Source organism: Polychytrium aggregatum, assembly GCF_025602895.1.
Source record: "Polychytrium aggregatum strain JEL109 chromosome Unknown BJ171scaffold_22, whole genome shotgun sequence".
Taxonomy (NCBI): Eukaryota; Fungi; Chytridiomycota; class Chytridiomycetes; order Polychytriales; genus Polychytrium; species Polychytrium aggregatum.
The window spans coordinates 324727-346329 of NW_026516224.1; the positions used below are offsets into that span (position 1 = coordinate 324727).

Here is a 21603-nt window from a genome sequence, read left to right on the forward strand (position 1 = left end):
TGCGCTGCGCTGGATCACCCGCTGGGTCTGGGTTGGTGTTCGCATCGACATCGGCGTGACCGTTTGCTTGACGGCTACGCTGAGTTTCTTGGGAGTCACCGTCGGCAAAGAGGGTACGGGCGGAACAGGGCCAGCAGGGGCGGTGTACGAGTTCTGGGTGTTGATGCTGCGGCCGCTCTGGACGCTGTTCGAGCGGGAGCGATTGGCTCGGGACAGCGAATCGTCATCGAATTTGCTTGCGCCATGTCCTCCAAGGCTGTGGAGGGAAGTCGAGGACGAGGAGCTCGCAAAGACTGGCTTTGCAAATGCCAGCGCACTATCATCGTGGTCGCTGTCAAGCTGCTTGGGCTCTGCATACTCAGATGGCAGGTGGGCAGCGGCTATGCTGGGCGAGTGCCAGGCCTGCGGCTCCATCGTGACCATCTGGATACGCGGGGATTCTCGGTCGCGCTGGTTGAGGTTCTCGAGCTTGGTCTTGAGGGCGTCCTGCCGCTCCTGCTGGGCCTGTAGGATCTTCTTGACAACCTCGCTCATTTGCTCGGACTGTGCGCTGTCAGCCGGCGGGTTGTTGAGTGAGGCGTTGCTTCCCTGGTCCGACCCCTTGTCCTTGCGCTTCCACGAGAACCATTTCGGCTTGCCCTTAGCATCCTTGGACTCGGCTTGACCGGGGCGCGGCGCTGGTCGGATGGACGAAAGCTGCAGCTGCGGCGACTGATGCCCAGGGGTAGACATGAGGGGAGCTGGGCTATGCTGGGCTGGCCCAGTGGCATTCACGGACATGGCAGCGATAACATAGTCAGGCAGAGCACCATTGGCGCCCTTGATGTCGTCTCCCGATCCAGCGCTGACGGGGGAATGGAGAGAGCTTTTGATAGCGGCTCCGGCCTTGATGCTGTTCTGCCAGGACAACTGGCCCTCTCCTTCCAGGTAGTAGGCCGTGGCAGGTTGTGCAGGGGCTTGGTATCCCGGATAGGCCTCGCCTTGGTCAGGGACAGGCGGGGGGACAAACTCGGGCTCGACTTGGGGCCCGGTCTCGGACCGGGCAGCCACAACCGATGTTCGCTGGGACGTAGGCTCTATCTTGGTGGTCGAGATCGAGGCTTGCAGGACTTTTTGGAGCTCCTGGGCGTGCTCACCCTCGATCAGCATGCTGACCGTCTGGCGCATCCGCGACGACATGCCAGAGGCACGCGAGATTCGAGCAGCGGAAATGCGATTGATCTGAAGCGGCACGGCAAGCGATCCCGGCTGGCTCTGGGTCACGTTTGCTTGGAGGTTAGACCCCGAGTGCGACGCAGTAAGTCGGCTGGGCTGGACGGTCACCGGCGCCTGTGTGGCCTGTGTGGCCTGTGTGGCCTGGAAGCTGGTGGTCTCGACAGGAGCATCTTCCTCGAGCGAGAGGCTCTCGTTCGAGTCCGTCTCAAAGTGCTCGGGTTCGGCGATGGCGATCTCTCGCGCCGTGCGTTTGTAAGCCAGGTAGATGAATGGGTTGAGCTGCTGGATGAACTTTGAGCCGTTCTAGAGGATCGGCAAGTCACAGCAATGGAAACAGTCAACAGGGAGAGCACGCTTGCGCCCGAACCACGCAAACGAGGGAGGGCCTCGAGGACAGACGTACCGCATGCCACTCCAGGCGACCAAATATCTTGACGGTGGATCGGCGGACCTCCCAGCGCGGATGGAACAGTCCGGTGGCGATCGGGTACAAGCCACCCATGGCCTGCGGTAGAAGTGCAAGCAGCTCCAGCACCGCTGCGTCGCTGCCTGCACAGATCTCATCCTGCAGCGCCACAAAGATCTTGACAGCCTGCGCCTCGGTCAGACCGCGGCCGATCTTGAGGCAGGAGATGACGAAACGCGGGTCGATGCCATGGATGTTGCGTCGCAGCAGATCTGTCTGGAAGGACTGTGTGGGATATGCGCGGGGAGGGGGCACACGAATAAGAGCCGACGAGCAAGGTCCGGAAATGCGAGGATGTGTCCTGGTGAACGGCAGCAGCAGCAGCTCGGCAGCTCAACGGCGCGCAACCATGCCCACCTTCTTGAACCTCTGATAGCTTGTGGTCTTCCTCCAGCCTTCGATTGTGTTTTTGAGCATCATCACCTCGCGTTTCTTGGCGTAGTCGTCGACAAAGTAGGTGCCAAAGCCGACGCTGAGACCCTCGGTGGCTGTACTGCCGCGCAGATCGCGTTTGTTGAGGCCAATCTCGGTGGTGCCGTCCTCGGATAAATCACGCTCGACGGTGGCGGCGACATCGAGGATGCGGCGAATGCGGTCGTAGAAGCGCTGCCGGATGTACATCTCGCCCATGTGGGACTGAATCAGGTTGGAAATCTGGGCGGCGTATGGAGGGGAGTACCGGGATTAGAGAGTAGTCCGCAGCCAAGGCTGCCTCGGACGCAAGATTTGATGGCAGCCAAGAACGGACCTCATGGATGGCAATTAGACATACCTCTTTGATGAAATCCGCGTCTCCTTCCCAGGCACCGGCCTTGAACCACTCCACATCCTTGGGGAGCGTGGGGGGCTCGCGCTCGCCGCTCAGGATCTCCAGCTTGGGCGACACCTTGATTTTACCGGTGTTGATGTCGCAGAGCACATCCCACCAGCCCGTCTGCTCCTCAAACATTGGGTTGGTGACGCCGGCAATGTAACCGGGCCTGGACAGCGGTGATATGCTCAATTAGATCGCGGGACAGCCAACCGTTGCGATCTCGGACACATTGCCGGCGTTGTAGCGCCATTGGATGACCGATACTTACACCGACAAAAGCGTGTCCAGTCCGGCCAGTCCAATATAGGGGAAGCAGCGTCCAGAAATACCCTTCAGAAGCGAGCCGCCTCCGCTGATGAGCGCACACGCAGCGAGAACGTAGTTGGCGACATCGCCGGCGGGTCTTTGGTAGCCCATGAACAGCACGCGCTTCTCGGTCAAGAGGGCATTGAGCAGCACAATCAGTCCGTGTGTGGCGCTTCCGCAGTCCAAGTGAGGGTGCCAGTAGTAAGGGACGCCGTTTTGGTACTGGGTCTGGTCGTTGACAGGCGGTATCATGATCCCAGATGCCAGGAGCGTTGAGACAAACTTGGCGGTTGAGAACTGCGGATGAACCAAAGTGTGAGGGAAGCACGTTTGGAAGTTAGCACTGCGGGTATCGGACGCTCGGTGCACAGAGGCGAATCGGCTGCTTACGTCGCCAATCTCCTCTGGCAGGGCCGCCAAAGGGACTCTGATGGGCACTCGGACTCCGTGAAAGTCCACCCGGGCCTCGAAATACAGCAGATCTTTGTTGAACTTGCTCTTCTGCTTGGTGCGCTCGATTGTTCCGATGTTGGCCTGAAGCGAGTGGCTGCCGGGGTTCTTTTTTTTGATGCTCTTCATGCGGTTGAGGATGAAGTCGCCACCCTCAGGCTTCTTGTCGGCTCGGTCGCTCCGTTGGCTTCGGGGCAGCGAGAGCGTGCGCGTACGCTCTTCGGCCTCGTTGAACTTTTCCTCAAACAGAGTGCGGTCCTCGGAGTTACGGATGATCATGCGCTCGATCAGACTCAGACGGGGCATTGGGGACAGGTCCATGTTGTTGATTGAGGTGAAGAGCTCGGCGATGATGTCCTCGGTCGGGCTGTTGAAGAAGGCTTCAAGAGCCATGATAAGGAGAGGCTGGAGCAGCAGGCGGAGGCGTCGGAAAAGTGTGAATTACACGCAACAATGCCGGTTCAGAGCGAGCCAGCATCTGGATGGGCAGGTTCGGCAAAGGAATACCGTCTTGCATTAGGGATGCGCATACCTTGAACACATGCACCCACTGATGGCGCGAAGCCACAGCCATAGCCTTGATTTGAGCGCCTCGTCGTGCGCCGGCAATATGCTTTGTTCGAACGAGGTTCAGGACATACATCAGGGGCTTGCCTTGCTTGCCCGAGGGTGGGGGAGGGGGCAGATCTGGGACGGAAGAACCATCGATGTTGGTCAAGCTGATTGCGGCTGGTGGATGGGGCTGGATCGATGAATTAGACGAGGCATACCTTCTTCTGGCGCATACCGCCCTGTGGTCGAGATGTGCTCGTCGATGTGATTGAGCATCAGGATTTCGTCGTCCTCATTCTCAAAACGGAAGCCTGTCGGAACGAAGGCGGTGGTGATTGTGACGGTGACGATGACGGCGATGGGGAGTTTTCCCGTTGGAGTCAGCATCGAAGCAACGGCGGCAGCGTGTGGTAGCATGTACATTCAACGATTGCAGCAAGAGTCGCAGGAGCAGAGAGGATCCAACCTCACACCGCAAATAGTAATGATAGATTTGCTACTGACCGTAGATTGTCTTTTCTGAAAAGACGCACACACATAGGGGCTCGACAAGCTGGTATTCGGTGTAAACGTCGGTGCTGAACGCCCATCGATTGCAATTGTCGGATGAAATGCGTCAGCGCTTTCGGTGTGTGTTTGAGTGAATCATGGCAGGGTCTGGAGAGCACCCATACATCGCCGCAGCCGCCTGCTTACATTTCCGCGAGCTTTTGCGAGCATCCTTCGACCCACAAGCCGAGACGCTTGTGCTCGAGTCTTACGACAGTAAGGCCCGACGGCGTAATCGGGACCCACTCTGTAGCGGGACGCAAGCGAGAGGGACACATGGTCAGAATCGGCGAAGCGCAAAAGAGACCAAGATCAATACTCGAGACGGGACTGGGTCGTCTGACGGAAGTGAGCAAACGCGATAGGCTGAGGATGAATGGGTGCCGGCATCGATACCTCGGTTGGCAGGGTTCCAGCGGTAGGCGTGAACTCCAATCGTCGGACGGACGCTCCTACATCCAGAAAGGCATGCGAGGTGAGCATAGCCAAAGCAAAGCCCAGACAGACAGACAGACAGTCAGTCAGCGCCAGAACAGAAGATGGGTGCCAGGGGCAGGCACGACGCAGAGGCGGCAAGTAATGAGAGGATTGGATCGAAGGGTTGTTGGGTATCCGCGATGCTTGAACGAGCCGCCCACGAGTGTTTCCGACAAGATAGATATCTGCGGCACTCACAGACTCGAGTTCTTGGCGACCAGGGGTCGATATTTCTGGTCCTGGGGGAGGAAAGAGCCTGACGATCAGAGCGAGATTCATGGTGCCGATGCCGAGCGAGCCACGGCCGGGAAAACATACGCTATCGGATGGCGTTGGCTGGTTGATGAAAAACATGGTCCAGTCTTCATCTCGAAGATGAGCCCCATCGGGCAGCATCAGTTCAGCCAGGATGCTGGTAGGGGGGGGGCAAGAGCCGGGAAGAAAGCGACAGGGGTGAGCGTGAGGTGTGAGAGCCGAGCCAGCCGAAGGTATCGGCTTTATCGAACCGTTCACACATGTATCTCTGTGGCGGCAGCACGCTGTCACAGTTGTAGCTGTAGTTGCAAGGTGGCCGTTTGCTCGAGTATACGACGGTCGGCAGCCCTCGAAGTCTCAAACAGCACGTCGTGAGAAGGGCGATGCTCTACTTTTCATGCGTTCCGGTCTTGGTGGGATACTGATGAGTCAGCGATGCGCCCTTGTCGATGTCAAAGTCGGCGACCATGATATGGTCGACGTGGGCAAACGAAGCCCGCTGGGGAATCTCCATCGCGGGCAGGCGGGGCAGCGCAGGGGCGACAGACGGTTGGATGGATGGATGGAGGCGAGCGGCAGATGAGACCGAGGCGGTGGGGAAAGATCAGGAGAGAGAGAAGAAAGGCAGGCGAGAAGGCAGGCGGGACAAGGACGCGGCCCGGGCACGTGGACGGCAGCAGCAATGCTCAGTCGCGGCTGTGTCGCGGGGCAGGTACATAGAGCGGGTGCGGCCTGGGACAATCATACCGCCGAGCGGTGGTTGGATTAGCATTCGCGCGAACGGACCGAGGAGTCCTGCAATGCCATGCGATGCCGTGCGATGCCGTGCGATATAATGCGATATAATGCGATAGAATGTGATATCACGGGAGGCAATGCGTATATCATGCAGGCCACGTTGATCCGCATCGACCCGCATCGATCCATGTCAATGCATGTCGATCTGTGTCGATCCATGTCGATGCGGCCGGCCGGGCATCGAAATAGCCCGTCGGTCTGCTGGACCCACTTGTCGGGCGTGCATGCGTCAGCGCAGAATGTCAGCAGCAGCGCCCGAGGAGGAGGAAAGCCGCAGACGGCCCTGGATGTATTTGTCATCACAAGCCAAATTTATATTCACGCGGCACCCATCCTCGATGCAATCCGCACTTGCGATGCGTCCGCTGCTCTCTGCCCTCCACCGCCCCACCATCCGACATTTCCCCTCTCGAGTATTTGCTGCGACCATGAGCACCTCTGCAACTGCTGCCAAGGCCGATGCCGCCCTGGTAAGCGGTCCTGGGTTGCGGCTGGCTCCATGGTGTCTCATCTGCGACAAGCAAAGAACCGCTTATCTGATGCTTTGGCTTCGCTCCTGTCGGATCTTGTTCATGTTTGGCCTTGCTCCTTGGATCTATCTGGCTCGCCCTTTGGGTCTCTCCAGTACAAGTGGGCCAGCAACGACGGCGAGTTCCGACGACAGGTCTCCAGCTTCCGAAGCGCTGTCCAGAGGGACTCGCAGCAGTATCCCGTCGAAAAAGATCGCTACCATGTCTACATCTCCAAGGGTGAGGCTGGCGAGCCGGCCGGTCGTTGCTGTTGCTGTTGCTGTTGCTATCGCTGTTGATATTGCTGTGATCTTGCCGCCAGCAGGCTGACCCGCTGCGTCTCGACACAGCCTGCCCCTGGGCTTCGTCCGTCTACATGACCATCCTCCTCCTGGGTCTCACGGACTCCATCACCATCACCACGGTTGATCCCGTTATGCCCAAGGACGGCTGGTTCTTCTCCAACTTCCCCGGCTCGGATCTGGATCCCATCTTCAACGCCGAGAACCTGCGCCAGATTTACCACACCGTCCTGCCCGACTATCAGGGCCGCTATACCGTCCCCATCTTTCTGGACAAGGCGACCAAGACCATCGTCAGCAACGAGAGCATTGAGATCATCAAGTTCTTGAACTCGGAGTTTGGCGCCTTGCGAGTCAATCCCTCGGTCGACGACCTCTATCCCGAGTCCCTCCGTGCCGAGATTGACGAGATGAACCAGTTCATCTATGACAACATCAACAACGGCGTCTACAAGGTCTGTGGGTGTGGCCAGCATGAGTCGTACGGCTCCTCTGCCGACTGGCTGATGAGGCCTTGATAGGATCCGGGGGCTGACACTGCGTCGGACTGTGTATTCTGCAGACCGGATTTGCCACCGCCCAGGCTGTCTACGAGAACCACTGCAAGAATCTGTTTGAGTCTCTCGACAAGGTCGAAGCCATCCTCAGCAGCCAAGAGTTCCTCGTTGGTACATGACGGCTGCATCGGCAGCGAGCAATTGTTGTCACTCTACCGCAGCCAGCCGAGAGTCATTGCTCGCCGGCATCACCACTCCGTGCCGCTAACTGTCCTCTCCCATCGGATTGTTGCCGTGCTGCGATCCGCCAGGTGGCCGCTTCACTCTTGTGGATCTGCGTCTCTTTGTGACCATCATCCGCTTCGATCCCGTATACCACGGCCACTTCAAGTGCAACCTCAAGCTCATTGAAAAGTCCTACCCCAACATCGTGCGCTGGGCACGCCAGATCTACCAGACCTATCCCGTCATCGACAAGTCGATCGATATGGTCCACATCAAGGCACACTACTACAAGAGCCACATCCAGATCAACCCCAACCAGATCGTTCCGCTGAACAACGGCATGGATCTGACCGTCCCGTACAAGTAAAGTGCGGATGCGGCACCGGGACTCGCCGCTCCTGAGCTTGGGGCCTCAAGAGTAACCGTCACAGCAGCCTCGTCCCGATGGGCTGCGAATGCGAGCCCATGATCCGTTGTTGCGATCCGTTGTTGCGATCCGTTGATGTGAGTTGTGATCTGTTGTTGCGATCCGCTGTTGCGAGCCGAATACAACTCAGTATCTGTCCACTTGTCGACGGGCCCTGACCCTGCTCGATCGTAATCCAAACCTCGGAAGCGGAGGGGCGGCGGCGGCGGAGGCAGTTGCGGTTGCGGTTGCATCGGCCTCCAATGCTGCAGGCCGATGCAGGCCGATGCAGCACATGTCAGGATCTCAGCGCTGTCTGCTGGCTGCCTCGTGAGCGACATGGGCAGCTCTTCTCGGCTGTTCTCGCCGGGCCTCTTCCCGGCGTGTCTCCCGCGCTGACTGTTGGTGAGTTGGAGGTGATTCACGCTGGGTCATCTGCCGATATAAATATCAGCCAGGTTCCACCATCCAGCGCACATTGCTCCCAGCACTGTTACCTTTGCTTGCCTCACCATCTCCAGCACCTTCTCCTGCAGATCGCATCGATCCCGCAACTCCTTCCAAGTCGCTCTTCCTGCTCCCGCCACCATGATTTCCGACGACGCTGCCGCCCCTGCTCAGGTTGCTCTCGAGAGCTCTGCTGCTCCGGCCGCTCCTGCTCCTGCTCCTGTTCCTGCTCCTGCTCCTGCTCCTGTCGCGACGCTTCCCGAATCTGTCCATGAAGAGATTGTCAAACCCAACCTCGAGCAGCAGCCCAAGCGAATTATTGCCATCGCCATCGACAACTCGAGTGAGTAACTGCTGTCGCCCTTGTTCACGCTCGTGGTTCTCAGCACCGTTACTGCCAGTACATCACCGGCTTCTCCTTCCCTTCCCCGCCTCCTTTCCTGTCTGTGACTAACACGGACTTCTTTGTCGCCGTGCTCTAGATCACAGCGCATATGCCTTTGACTGGGCCCTTGAGAACGTCGTTGACGTTGCCCGTGACCAGGTTGTCCTTCTGAACGTCCGCCCCTTCCCCGGAGCCAGCCGCCCGACGGCATTCTCGTACATGGACTTTTCCGATCGCATTGACGAAATCGAGGAGGCCGTAAGTGTGCCCGTGTACCAGTTCACCCTCCAAACCCCCTTTGTAGCATTGACGGAGATATGCGTTGGAGTCCGGAGGCTGGTGTCTACGCGACTCGCATCGTTATCTGACATAGTTCCCTCCCCATCCCTCCTCCTTTGCTTCTCCTCTCCCCCCCCCATCATTGGATGACAGAACAAGCTCGAGTCCCACTCGCTGCTGAAGCAGTTCGGTGGCCAACTCCTGAAGCGTAATATCTCCTGCCGCGCCATCGCCTTGCGCGGCGATCCGCGCGACGAAATCATCGTCAAGCTGGAGGAGATCAAGGCCGACATGATCATCATGGGCTCGCGCGGCATGGGTGCTTTGAAGAGGTCAGTCACTCAGCCAGGCGGTTATTTAGCCAGGCAGCCAAATAGTCGAATGCTCTCGCCATCGCAGATCCGCGCCGCCCCTGGCCTGGTGGTGGCAATTTGACTCCAAGGTCATTGCCAGATGGTGTACTGACCTGTCATTGGATGTCTTTCTCGTTCACAGGGCTTTCATGGGTTCCGTCAGCGACCACCTCGTCCACCACGCACCCTGCGCCGTCGTCGTCACTCGCACACCTTGAACCGCACTCCTCTCTCCATCGAGACTGGGTCTTGATGATTGATCCATCCGATTGATCCGTCCCATCGGTCCATCCGATTGATCCGTCCTATTGATCCATCCGATTGATCCGTCCGATTGATCCATCCCATCGATCCTGTCGACAGCTATCAAGCATTTTATCGATTCTATCGACGGCTATCGAGCATTCTGTCCATCTTTACTTTCTTGTCACCACCAACTTTACCCACTGAGTTGTAACTAGTTCTCCCTTCCTCCCTCCCTCCTCGTTTTCCAAACTTCTTTTTGGGTTTGCACTTGATCCCGAATGGACTCCTTCCTTATTCCACTCCACCAAGCTAATCGAGTTCATGCACCACGTCCCCAGCTCCTTCTGCCAACACGAAACTGGAGCGTCAATATATGATATGATGCACATATTGCACCTACCTCTACAAAGTGGTTACCGCAGCACAGATCTCGCATCAAGGAACGAACCGACTCGGTTCGGCTGATGAAGAGCGGGTGGAAAGGCAAGTGCCTTCGCCCCTGAGATATATTCATGAAGTGTACGGGCAGAAGAGGCTGCATGAGTCGTGATTGAAGAGGGAAGAGTGAGAGAATAAATATGCCAACCAGCTCAAACCCACGGTATATCCCATCATATTACGGTTCGTATTCTTTCCTCACCCTCCTCTCCCTTCCTCTGCCAAGAGAGGCTGTTCGGAGACTCCCCGTGTGGCCCAGCTCGACACGGCCTCCATAAACAGATGCCACGGACCAAGACAACGGGGGGAAGAGGGGCCCGGAAAGAAAGCCAGTCAAATGCTTGGCCAGGAGACGACATGCATAAGTGCTGCGCCGCGTCGGCCATTGGTCAAACGAGAGAGGAAGGACTGTTGAGCCGAGGCTAGCATCGACACTCAGTAATTCAGATCAGTTCCAATCGACGGTGGTTGATTTCATCGTCAATGTAAAGAGAGACGACGTAGGTGAAGATCTGTCCGTCGAAACGACATAGTGGTCAGCGTCTTGGAACGCGGAGGGGTTTGGGCAGCACAACAGCACAACAGCACAACAGCACAACAGCACAACAGCACAACAGCACAACAGCACAACAGCACAACATAGGCGCCATCCAAGCTCTGCATGAGCGGATCTGGCCGGTACTCACCGCTGACAGGGCAATGAAGTAAAACTCAAAGTGGTAGTCGAAGGGGAAGACCCGACTCGAGTCCAGAGACCAGCTGAAGAGCGTGCCACCGATGATGGGACCAACCATTCTGTCGAGCGAGAGCACAGGTTACCAAATCAAACCAAATCAAACCAAATCAAACCAAATCAAACCAAATCAGGGGCGAGGGTGGATCAGCAGGGGCCGCCCGCATATCAGCGACCCTGTTGTCGGCGAGATCGAGACACAAGGCCGCGACTGTGCACCTACCTAGCCATGGCTGCAAAGGTCTGGGCAAGTCCGTTGATGGAGCCTCTGGAGCGAGCGGTGGTGCTATTGGCGACCATGATGAATGTGCTTGTCATGGCTGCATGGTTGACATCAGAGCATTTCAAGGACAACAGAGGGCCGCGGTGCAGAGCCGACAGGTCGTTGTAGAATGGCGACAGTCGCATTAGAATCAAGGGTGCAAATGCGTGTCTCGCAATGACAGAGTCGATCACAGCGCCACAGGAGTCTCCAGGCATCCGGGTATATACTTCAAGCAACTCGGGTCCTTGCCCAGAGCGACCGTGGTTGCAGCCGTGGCAATGTTGGAAGGGCCTCAAGCGCGCCTGACGAGCTCGAGGCACAGCAGTCTTACCTTGGAACCCAAACATGGTCCGCAGTCCTTGGAGGATAAAGAGCATCGTCCACAGCGACCACTGTATGGGCTTTGTGCCATCTTCGTCGCTTCCGATGGCTTGATCGACTCCAGCCGTCACATAGAGCCAAGACACCGACGGCAGGATCAGGAAGGCCGGAATGGTCATCAAGATGCCGGTCCTGAAGGTGAGCAGCGCACCGAGCCGCCGCTCGATTGGAGCGTAAAGCCAGAGCTGATAGACGATCAGCGTCAGACCGCCAAAGGAAAAGACAAAGCCGATCTGGGTAGTGTCAAAGTTGACTCCGCCTTTGGCGTAGGGCAGCCGCAGATACATAGGCAGCGCTTCGTCCCACTGGATGTAGAATCCCGAGATGAGGGCATACAGGGCAATGCTGATGAACACGCGCCGGTCCTGCATGAGCGTCATGACCGAGTCGGGTTGATCGTATGACGGGCGGCTGAAGAGCGACCGCGGTGCAAAGGTCGAGTAGACAAAGCTACGCCAGGCCTGGCGGATCTTGTATCGCCAAACTGCAAAGATTGAGGTCGAGGGCGGTACGGGGACATCGATGATGCTTTCGTCACGGTCGCCGTATCCAGCCGAGGACGTCGAGTGCAGGCGATGCAGCCGCGAGCTGTCTAGACCAGAGCCCTGGCGGTAGGAGAGCCGGCGGATCTGGTTGAAGGGATTCAGTCGCTCCCAAGGTGACTGAGTCTCGGACGAGCGCCTGGCGTTGGGATCAGATATGAGCTGGCGGAACATCGAGTCGGTATCGCTGGCTGTACTTTCAACCCGATGGAGGGCGGGGCCTTCGACCGCAAGGGACTCGGGGAGATGCTGGACATTTGGGCCCTCCAGTAGCTGGTTAGCCTCGGCATCGCTGAGTTCATCCGACTCGGAGCGGTCGTCGATGCTCAGCAGAGCAGTCCGAGGGGGCAGCGTCTCCTTGATAACGAACCAGGCCGCGCAAAAGCCCGACATGGCAATCACGAAACCGACGATGCACGGGAGCGAGTACGGATATCTGTCAAAGAAGGATCCAGGTGGGAAGTACTGGGGATATTTTTTAGCTGGGAGACACAGCAGCCCACCTGGCAGGCAAGGCGTATGGGGGGGGAGATGGTCAGCGGTTGTTGCCCGACACAATGCTCGTGAGCTAATCGCTTTGCGCTCGGCCGTCCGTGACCAAAATCCAAAAGCCGTCGCTGCTGAGAATGAGGTCGACACACAGTCATGCGAGATGGGCTCTGAAACACCCACCGACTGCAGGGCCAACAATGAGTCCAAAAGCACGATTGAGTCCGAGAAGCGCAAAGCCCTTGGACTGGTTGGTTTCGTCCGTGATCTCGCTGAAGGGAGCGGGCGGTTGGACGAGTGTAAGACGCCGATCGATGATGGTAAGCCAGAGAGATGAGGCAGAAGTTAGAACCAAGCAGAGGTTGTCAGACAAAGATGCTGGCAGGCAAGCCAGACATCCACTGTGACTTGTCGCAAACATTAGGTGAGAGAGCGGCGGTGCTGGCTGTGGAGCACCGTCGCCCGGCCGTGGACGCATGTGGCCGAGCCAAGGATGCATGCGGCCGAGTCAGGTACCTGAGATAGCTTTTGGTGACGCCGACGACACCGTTGATGGCGCCGCAGAACATGCGCAAGACCAGGGCCGCATGGTAGTTGGGCGAAAAGCCAAAGGCAAGACAGGTGATACTGGCGCCGAACAGGCCCATCAGCAGGACGGGACGACGACCCTGAATAGCACGAGACAGTGGCGGCGGAGAGGGATGCACGCAGCAGATAAGTCAGCTCGTCCAGAATCGGCCGATAGTGGAAGAAGCAGGACACGAGCAGCAGGACATGGCAGCAGGTCGACATTCATCGAATATCGAGCGAGGCAGGCAGGCCACGGCGTTTGGCCGCAGACGAGCAGCGCCGGTACTTTACCCATGTATCCGACAGCCGGCCCCACGGGTAGGAGCAGAACAGCTGGCCGAGCATGTAAGAAGCGACAATATAGCCACTGCAAGAGGACTGTGTTAGCACTCGGAGGATGTGGCGGATAAGGTTACGGCAAGCGAATGGCATTGGAAATCCCCAGGGCTTGCAAAGGGACCCCTCGGACTGGAATGCCCACCTCAACCGTCCGATATCTTCTTCCCGCTTGGCCACGCCAAAGTCCTCGACCATGAATGTGACAAAGGGCAAGAGCACTGTGGTGACGAAGCTGGAGACACACGATTGGTGGGGATGAGCTTTGGCAGAGCGTCCAGGCTACGGGATACAGCAGATGCACGGATGGGCTCTGGCGACAGATTCGGCGACGCACCTGTTGCAGAAGAGGACGATGGAGACCACAATGACGCCCATCCACGGCAACGGAGTGGGCTCGCGCTTCTCCTGGACGGCAGGCAGCAGCGGGGCCTGCTCGGATGGATTCGATCGATGATGTCTTGGCTGGCTCATGGGAGAAGCTGGGCAGTGGCGATCAGAGAAGAACTTGGGCTGTTGGGAGTTTGGCTTGGGCTGTTGGGGGCTTGGCTTTGGGTGTGGCTGGGGATGCACAGACGGACTTTGCGGGATCTTCCAGGGCGAAGCAGGATCTTCCAGGGCGAGACAAGATCTTCCTGGGCGAGATGGGATTGCTGTTGATGCAGAGGAGGAAAGAGCAAGCCCGCGGACTCGATCGGCAGACCAAGAGCCACCCACCGACTCGCCCGCAAGGATCGGTTCGGCGCAGGAGGCGAATCGGCGCCAGGCGGCCAAGGCCAAGGCGATTGGAAGATTCGGATCTGCGTGCGCGTGCAGCGCCGAATCGGGGCCGTGCGCAGCAGTAACGCGACGCGCGTGCGGCGGTGCGCTGTGTCAGCACTGTGTCGGCACTGTGTCAGTGCTGTGTCAGTGCTGTGTCAGGGCGTGGTGCGCGCCACCCTGCACAGTGTGTCTGCACAGACCGCTGTGGCGGTGTCGGACACGTGTCGGATTCGCACCAATGCCGCACCCAAGTCGCCATCGGCCCGTGGGAACTCCTGGGTGGGAGCGAAGTACCAGCACCACCAGCACCACCAGCACCACCAGCACAACCACCACAACCACCACTGCGGCGTCTCAGCTGAATCCATATCGCGTGTTGGCTACTTTCGCTCCGGCGGCCGCTCGGCCGGCATTGTGCCTGTCCTATCAGCACCTCCCTCCCCCATCATTTCTGTTCCTGAGTCGCTGGCTGCTCGCTCGCGTCTCCAGCCACTTTCTCAGGCCGGATGGCCTGCTCCGGTGTCAGATCGCTCTCCGAGTCGATTTCGTGGAGCGCCGGAGCTTCGACGATCATCTCGGTATGCACCGAGCTGCGAAGATTCGATCGCTTGTAGGACGACGCCAAGTCAACCCCCGCATCCGACTCCTGGGCCACCTCCGAGCTTCGTCCGGAGTAGTCCGAGATCCGGGCCTCCCGGTATCCAACTGCCCCAAACGAGTTTTGCTTGAGGGGGCTGGCAATCATCGGTGTTGTCGCTGAGCTTGCGATATAGGGCGGCAGCGGCGGCCGAAATCCGCTCGAGGGCATTGGTGTGGCCATTTCGCTATTGCCAAAGCTGGGTCTGGTTCGTTCAACCGGCAGCATCGGCACCAAGTTCGTCAGTCACCACTCCAAACTCAGCCACAGGACAGCGTCCACCCCAAAAAGAAAAGCCCGCATCGCACGCCCCAGAGGCATCTATCGCTGTTGTGAGCCGAGTCACTTACTTGGTCCCGCTGATCGGCGTGATGACGCTGGTCATGCCTCCCTCGTGCGAGAAGCAAAAGCCCGTATGGGGCGTCTCCGTCAGCCCGTCGGTGCCCATGAACACGATGGAGGATGCCTTCATTTGCTTGTCGAGCTTGTTGATGGACATGGTCGAGATAGCGAGTTTCTTTTTGGACGCACCGGTCGCCCGCGGTGTTCCGGCCAGATCGGCTCGGTTCCGCGGCGACTTGTTCGAGATCGAGACGGACCGAGCGAGCGAGTCCGTCTGGATGTTGATGCCCATCACGCTCTTGTTCACCATTGGCGAACTCAGCTCCAGGGTGGATGCAAACCCATCGGGGGTTCTCAGCGGTGTCGGCGTCGTGGCGCTGGGTTGACTCTGTCCAAATGGCGTAAGGTTCGACGGCGTCGAGTCGGATTTGACAAACTGCGATCTTTTGGTCTGAAGCAAAGTGAGCGGTGCCGGCCCCTTATGCTTGGCGCTCGGCGAGCTGATAGACTCTCCGATGGCCGTATTTGTAATCGGCTGGGGCATTTCAGCAGAGAGCTTGGATATGCGTGCGGCCTCTGGTCCAAGAGCCGCTTCTTTGGGCGCGACGGAATCGTCCAAAGCGGCCAGGGCTTCCGGCGCACCGAACGGCACTTTGATGGCACCGGATGTCTCTTTGATGACGCCCGATGGATCCCGCATGATGCCAGACGACTCCTTGATCATGCTCGAGGGCTCTTTGGCCAGAGCCGCCAGGTCTTTCTGGATGCTCGTCGAGTCTTTGACCAGCGAGGACGTCCTGCGTGACATCACGCCATCGCTTGCTGCTCGACTTTGAATTCCTGTGGCCGACGAGACCTCCTTGCGCATCGACGGCTCGCTTCCTTCTCTGTATGCTTCTCCACCCGCTGGCTGCGGCTCCTCGACGGCCTTGTCCTTGACGGCCTTTTCTTTGGCAGTCTTCCGTGCTAGCGTCTCCAAAAGCCCTGCCGAGCTCTCCGTGATCTTGGCAAGCTGCTCATCTGACACAACATCGTCGACCTCTGCGCCGTCAGCATACCGAGCTTCGATGTCCAAATCAACGACGTCGCCGCGTTTCCATAGATACGCCTGGATTTCCTGCACGATGTCGGTATCCGAAGGCCAGAATAGCTGCTGAATGAACTTGAATGTGATCCGGGGCAGCAACGCCGTTGTGACCATCAGAACCAGGATGGCATAGAAGTTGAGCTGGCACCACAAGTACTGCAGCTGCCCAAATGACGTGCTGTCGGGGTTCGTGGTGTCCATGAGCGCGTACACCAAGAATATCCCGAGTGAGCCCAGCAAGCCGAGAAAGGTGACAAAGGTCCAACCGAAAGTGCTGAGGCCGATGTAGATGTTGGTGATGATCACCGCAGCCACACCCATGATGCTCCCCATCGAGTCATGGTCGCCGACGTAGCCCTCGGAGTTGTTTGTGGCGTCAAAGTACAGTAGAACAACAAAATAGTAGCACACAATCGACTGGTAGGCGCCATCGAATATGTAGCTCCAGAAACGCTCCATGGTGTAGAGCGACTGACGGATTCCCTTCCCGTAGAGTTGTGGCACCTGCATTGCCAGAGCATCGTTGACGTCTTGGTCAAAGATCCCGAGGAACATGTTTGGCAGCACCGTGAAGAACGTGTTGAAGAACATGCCGACAGTAAAGTTTGTGATGTAGTCGGCAGTGAATCTGTGTCCAAAGGCGATCGACGCCGATAGATAGCCAGATGAACAATATTAGCTCCACAGCCATGGTTAGCGGGACAGACGACGGTTAGTGGGTGGGTGGCTGCCAGCAGGCAGAGCACCCGTGGCACTCAAGTCGTGAGGTGTTTCCGAATCCTGCAGCCCAGAGGCACTTCCAAGTCGTTCCAGGCGCCGCATCTCGGAGATAGGATGCCGCCCCCATAGACTTACCCGCAGTCAAACTGGTACCAAAACAAGATGAAAAGCCAGACGACGTTCTTGTAAAAGTACTGAAAGGCCATCTCAGAGGTTCGGACGTATGCCCACCCGCCATGCACCAGTAGCAGCCGCGACAGAAACCGAAACTGGGCGATTGCATAGTCGCTCGCCATGACTGCCTGTAATCCTTCCTTGCCACTGATGCCGATGCCGATATCGGCCTCCTGGATCATGCTGACGTCGTTTGCGCCGTCTCCGATGGCAAGACACATGGCCCCCTGTCGATATTCACGTCGAAGCATGTCAGTGCACGGACTTGGACTTGGGTTTGGGTTTGGGTTTAGGCTCGGAAATCCCGCGACTCTATCGCGAGCACCCATGCAGCTATAGTGAACCTCGCTCTATCATCGGGGACGTGGACAAGGACACGTACCAGTCCTGTTCGCACGAGCGAAACCACCTTGGCTTTCTGGAGAGGACTGACGCGGCAGCAAACGACCGCACAGCAGCGGCAACCTAGCTCCAGCAAATACGAGCGACATTGGGGACTCAGGGCATATCGCAGAGACTCGCCGTCGATGACGAGGGCATGTGACTCGCCCTGGATGATCGACCCATCGGGGGCCCAGAAGGTCTGCAGAGCCTCGAGCAGCTGGTTGTACGTGCTTTCCATCGTGTGCGCCCGGATGGCGATAAGGGTCATTGATTTTTTGAGAAGGTTGCACGAGAATCCAATGTTGATCGCAGTCTCCATCTTGTCGCCCTGATGTGTTATCGAGGGAGGGAAAACAGGATTGTAGGCATCCATGGTTATGAGGAATTCGTGGGTGGAAAAACACATACCACCACCGCGCCAAAGCATCCTGCTGTCTCTAGAGACACCGAGTTTCGCGGATACAGCCTTGGTTCATCGTCCTTCGAGTCATCGCCACCGCATTTACACCCACACCCGCCACCGCGGTGCTGCAACGGAACATGAGGAGACATTTGATCTGGGTCGTCCTCGCTTACCGTCAGAACCCAGATTTTGATGCCAGCCATAGCTAGGGTAGCTATGCAGTCCGGGACTCCATCTTGCAGTCGGTCCTCGATCGCTGTCGCTCCCATGAGAACCATGTCCTTTTCGATTTCGGCGCTGATCAAGTCCACCTCTTGGTCACGGTTGACGATCAGGGCCTGTGCTTGCGCAAACCGCGCCGCCCACGGGCGATAGATGTGCTCGGGTATGATCCGGTATGCGAGACAGAGGGTTCTGAGTCCGTCGCTGGCAAACTGTTCCAGATGCACCGATGTGATTTCTTTAAGCTCTGGATCGACCGCGGACGACAGTCGCTCGTAGATGATGCTGTCGGCGCCCTTGCACAGCAGCACGAGCTCGCCCTCGGGCCGCTGCACAATCACCGACATTCTCTTGCGATCCGAGTTGAACTCGAGGATGTGGAGGACAGTGTAGATGCGGGACTCGCCCAGCAAATTGACCTCGACTTGGTTCTCGACTCTGTTCAGGAACGTGAATCCCATGTCCTTTGCGGCCGAAACCAGCGCCGCCTCGTCGGGTGACTGTGCGTTGTACTTGATCCCTCCGTCGCGCAGCTTCTCGGCTAGGACGGTGTGGCACACCGCAAGGAGCGTAAAGAACTCGCGGATCTTGACGGCCTGAACGTCGTTTTCCTCCAAGTCGGCAAAGATGTCTTCGTCCACGAAACTGAGCTTGGGCGAGATGTACTTGGTGTCGAACATTGCCTCCATCTTGCGCCTCATGTTCTCCTCGGTCCGCTTCCTCACTTCTTCCTGCTCCTTCTTCATTGCGGCGATCGCGGCCGGTGACTCGTGCTGCGCGGCGGCGCCCTCCATAGCATCCGTAAAGACGCATCCGTAGCTGAGACCGTTGATGCTGCACTTGCGAAACTCCATGACGTTGCATGTCAACGTGCCGGTCTTGTCCGAGAAGATATATTCGATTTGTCCTGTGTCGTGCGATCACAGAGCGAGTCGGGTCGTCGCAGAGCGTGCCAGGTAGTCGCAGAGTTCATTTCCGCTCGTGTCAGTGCGCAAGTAATGACGAATGTTGCGAATATGTCTCCCGCAAACCCACAGCGATGCCACAAATGCACAATGCGCGGGTGTCAACAAAGTACGCAGGCCACCTACCAAGGTCATCGCATAGGTTCCAGCACTGCGGCACGACCGACTTGTCGGACTCGGGGTCATACATGTCTTCGTCAAAATTGATAAAGAGTGACTTTGGAATGGCAGATGGGGCGTAGAGCAATCGACGTTGGCAGGCAAGAGTGGTAATAGAAAGTCGTTGAAGAGTCAGAGGGATGCGACGGCGCAGAGTTCACTGTCTCGGTTGTGATTTCTTGGGTGTGATTTCTCGGCGGTCAGATGCAAATGCTTCTCGAAATCGAAAGCGACCGACTCTACACATTCGCAAGCCGTACCTGCACGCTCTTGGCAATGTCAATACTGATGTAGAGAGCGATTGGAATGATATTCTGGAACATGATCATGCAGTTGAAGAAAGTCAAGAAGGCCGAGAAGGCTGGCGAGCTCGATAGAGTGTCTTTTCCTCCCTCGGGGGCAAAGGGCGCATCCTCGAAAATGAAGGACCCGGCATAGACACCTTGAATGATGCCGCATATGGTGCACATGGCCACCAAGACCAGGAAATTGAGCAGAACCTACAGAGAGTCAATGACAGTGTCGGCCGGAGCCGGGGGAGGATCGGAATATGTGTGAGGGTGCTAGCTTCCCTTTGCATTCTGCGCGTTCCTACCTAGCCAAGGCCCGAATCTGCAGCCGCTCATGTCGGTAAATATTCCACCAAGTCACGCCAGCGCGCACACCTCACTGTCTGCTACTCGGCGATGGTGTGGCACTGACCTGAACGTTCATCTGGATGTCAATGCGGCTCCGCTTCGATGGTGTGTCGCCTGAATTCATCATTATCTTGGACTCGGCTCCGGTGAAGACCACCATGCCGACGAGCCACTGAGTATTGCGGAGGACACAGCCACGGAGCATCGTCGAGTTGATAGTGATGGGGATGACTTTGCTCTTTGAGCCCTCTGCATTGTCGACGCTGTCGGCCGACCCCTCGGTAGAAGCCGGAGGGGCGATTTTGGACCACCGTCCGCGTCTCGAGGCCGTGCTCTCGCGGATCGATTTGACCGCCGGATTCAGCGTCGCTGCGCCGTTGAGCTGGTACAGATTCGGCGACGGTGGCTCGGTATCGAAAAAGCACTTGAGCTTTGTGCAGTCGCTCGGGGCTCGGATCGAATTGAAGTCGGGCAGGGCAAATCGCACCTTGAGGTTGGTTTCGCCGTCCAGGTTCTTTGTCTCGACATAGCAGATGCCGTTGTCTTCGCTGGTGGCGAGAATGACCAGGTCGGCCGGAATAGAGTCGTTGTTGCGCAGGAATATAAAATCACCGACTGGCGTTGCCAAGCCGCATGGATCAAGTCCGTTTGCGATTCAAGGCACGACGGGAGCGTCAGTGGCCGCAAATCAACACACCGCATGAGTGCCTGATGGCTTCGACGCAGTGCTCCACTTCCGGCAAAAACCGTCTGGCTACATGGATGGATTGCATCGCGTGTGTCGGCAGCAGTGTGAGATACTCCGCAAAGACAACGAATCTCACCGTTGATGTCTTCCCAGTGACAAAGCCTCCAGCAGTGCTGGTCTTGGCCCGGCTTGAAGTCGGGAGGAAGCGCATTCGGATTGTCGCTGTCCTCGTTCCTGGCGATAAAGGGCGGATAGTGACTCTCCTGGCGCGCGCTGCGGTGGACAGTGTGCTGGTATTTCTTGTGAATGTTGTGGTTGGCCCAGTTGTGAAGCTTGTATGTCTTGGCCTTGTTGACGCTGTTGTCGGCTCGGTGGCGTTTGACATCTTCAAGGCCGTCCTATTGAACATGGCGGCGGGGTCAGTCAGAGAAAGTCTGTGGTGGTGGGTAGTTGTTCCATCGCTCCAACAGCGGCGACGCTGGCTCGATCGACATGGACTCCCACGCGCAAGACGGCGGACTCAACGCGGCGAAGTTCTCAAGACCATCACCTTTACTGCCGTGACGGCGATGATGAAGGCAATCGGCGCCGCAGTCAAGACGGGCGAGACGTTCATGAAGGGTCCAAACATTTGCAGAATGACGAGGCTGATGAAATAAAAGTTGGCGACGCTGCGGAACTGCTCAAACAGATTCTTGGGCAGGAACGAAAACATGGTGTATTTCGATGTTCGGACCTTATTGCGCGGGAATATCTTCATGGGCTGGCCCGTTTTTTCGTCGCCGTACGGAGGAGGCAGCTGCATGTTCACAAAGATTCGCCGCTTGTCTGTGTCGCCGGGCTTGGGGTGAGGGTCGACGTTGCTGGCCTTGCCAGATTTGTCCTTTCCGGCATCGGTATTGGGTCCATTGCTGGCATCTTTGGGGCCCTGGTGCATGGCCCGGATGCTGTCGGGCATTTTGAGCCGATATCCAAAGATGCACGAAACTGGTGGCCACGCGCAAACGCACTGAGTCGAGAGCGTCGTCGGGGCTCCGAATGCAAGCGGTTATCCGAAGCGCACAGAGCGCAAGGAAAGGGATTTGCTCGACAGACGAGCGCTCTGGCTGGGGAATGAAAGCGACCAAGGCCGCTGGG

General features: G+C 57.6%; 5 protein-coding genes across 5 annotated transcripts; 2 read left to right on the forward strand and 3 right to left on the reverse strand.

The window, feature by feature from the left end:
• Positions 1 to 2014: 2014 nt before the first annotated feature.
• BJ171DRAFT_424905 (stabilization of polarity axis-domain-containing protein) lies at positions 2015 to 5598 on the reverse strand (the record flags this gene model as incomplete). Its single annotated transcript, XM_053107691.1, has 7 exons — positions 2015 to 2317; positions 2361 to 2661; positions 2764 to 3098; positions 3192 to 3656; positions 3784 to 3905; positions 5132 to 5241; positions 5477 to 5598. The coding sequence occupies 7 exons, from the start codon at positions 5596 to 5598 to the stop codon at positions 2015 to 2017; spliced, it is 1758 nt and encodes a 585-aa protein (XP_052965913.1).
• A 640-nt stretch (positions 5599 to 6238) lies between these two features.
• Positions 6239 to 7982, forward strand: BJ171DRAFT_508279 (glutathione S-transferase; the record flags this gene model as incomplete). The annotated part of the gene is made up of 5 exons (XM_053111284.1): positions 6239 to 6352; positions 6508 to 6631; positions 6742 to 7148; positions 7256 to 7361; positions 7502 to 7982. 5 exons carry the CDS (start codon positions 6239 to 6241, stop codon positions 7780 to 7782), a joined length of 1032 nt encoding a protein of 343 aa, XP_052965914.1. The 3' UTR covers positions 7783 to 7982.
• A 263-nt stretch (positions 7983 to 8245) lies between these two features.
• Positions 8246 to 9928, forward strand: BJ171DRAFT_562171 (uncharacterized protein). The gene is made up of 4 exons (XM_053113254.1): positions 8246 to 8611; positions 8751 to 8911; positions 9086 to 9264; positions 9428 to 9928. Exons 1-4 carry the CDS (start codon positions 8410 to 8412, stop codon positions 9501 to 9503), a joined length of 618 nt encoding a protein of 205 aa, XP_052965915.1. The 5' UTR covers positions 8246 to 8409; the 3' UTR covers positions 9504 to 9928.
• A 484-nt stretch (positions 9929 to 10412) lies between these two features.
• On the reverse strand, positions 10413 to 13759 carry BJ171DRAFT_424865 (major facilitator superfamily domain-containing protein; the record flags this gene model as incomplete). The annotated part of the gene is made up of 11 exons (XM_053107689.1): positions 10413 to 10481; positions 10656 to 10764; positions 10926 to 11022; positions 11299 to 11359; positions 11408 to 11759; positions 12129 to 12393; positions 12563 to 12651; positions 12896 to 13047; positions 13241 to 13316; positions 13431 to 13520; positions 13623 to 13759. The coding sequence occupies 11 exons, from the start codon at positions 13757 to 13759 to the stop codon at positions 10413 to 10415; spliced, it is 1497 nt and encodes a 498-aa protein (XP_052965916.1).
• Positions 13760 to 14346: 587 nt separating this feature from the next.
• Positions 14347 to 21271, reverse strand: BJ171DRAFT_562172 (uncharacterized protein; the record flags this gene model as incomplete). Its single annotated transcript, XM_053113255.1, has 11 exons — positions 14347 to 14889; positions 15035 to 16741; positions 16969 to 17234; positions 17390 to 17719; positions 17968 to 18923; positions 19108 to 19198; positions 19401 to 19640; positions 19843 to 20016; positions 20131 to 20393; positions 20603 to 20864; positions 21017 to 21271. 11 exons carry the CDS (start codon positions 21269 to 21271, stop codon positions 14493 to 14495), a joined length of 4941 nt encoding a protein of 1646 aa, XP_052965917.1. The 3' UTR covers positions 14347 to 14492.
• Between the last annotated feature and the right edge of the window lie 332 nt (positions 21272 to 21603).

What these genes read in the sequence shown, in the direction of transcription:
- BJ171DRAFT_562171 (XM_053113254.1), top strand. Translation starts at nt 8,410, where the DNA reads ATGATTTCCGACGACGCTGCCGCCCCTGCTCAGGTTGCTCTCGAGAGC. An exon ending in CATCGCCATCGACAACTCGA is followed by an intron (nt 8,612 to 8,750) that starts GTGAGTAACTGC and finishes GCCGTGCTCTAG; the next exon opens with ATCACAGCGCATATGCCTTT. An exon ending in GGCATGGGTGCTTTGAAGAG is followed by an intron (nt 9,265 to 9,427) that starts GTCAGTCACTCA and finishes TCTCGTTCACAG; the next exon opens with GGCTTTCATGGGTTCCGTCA.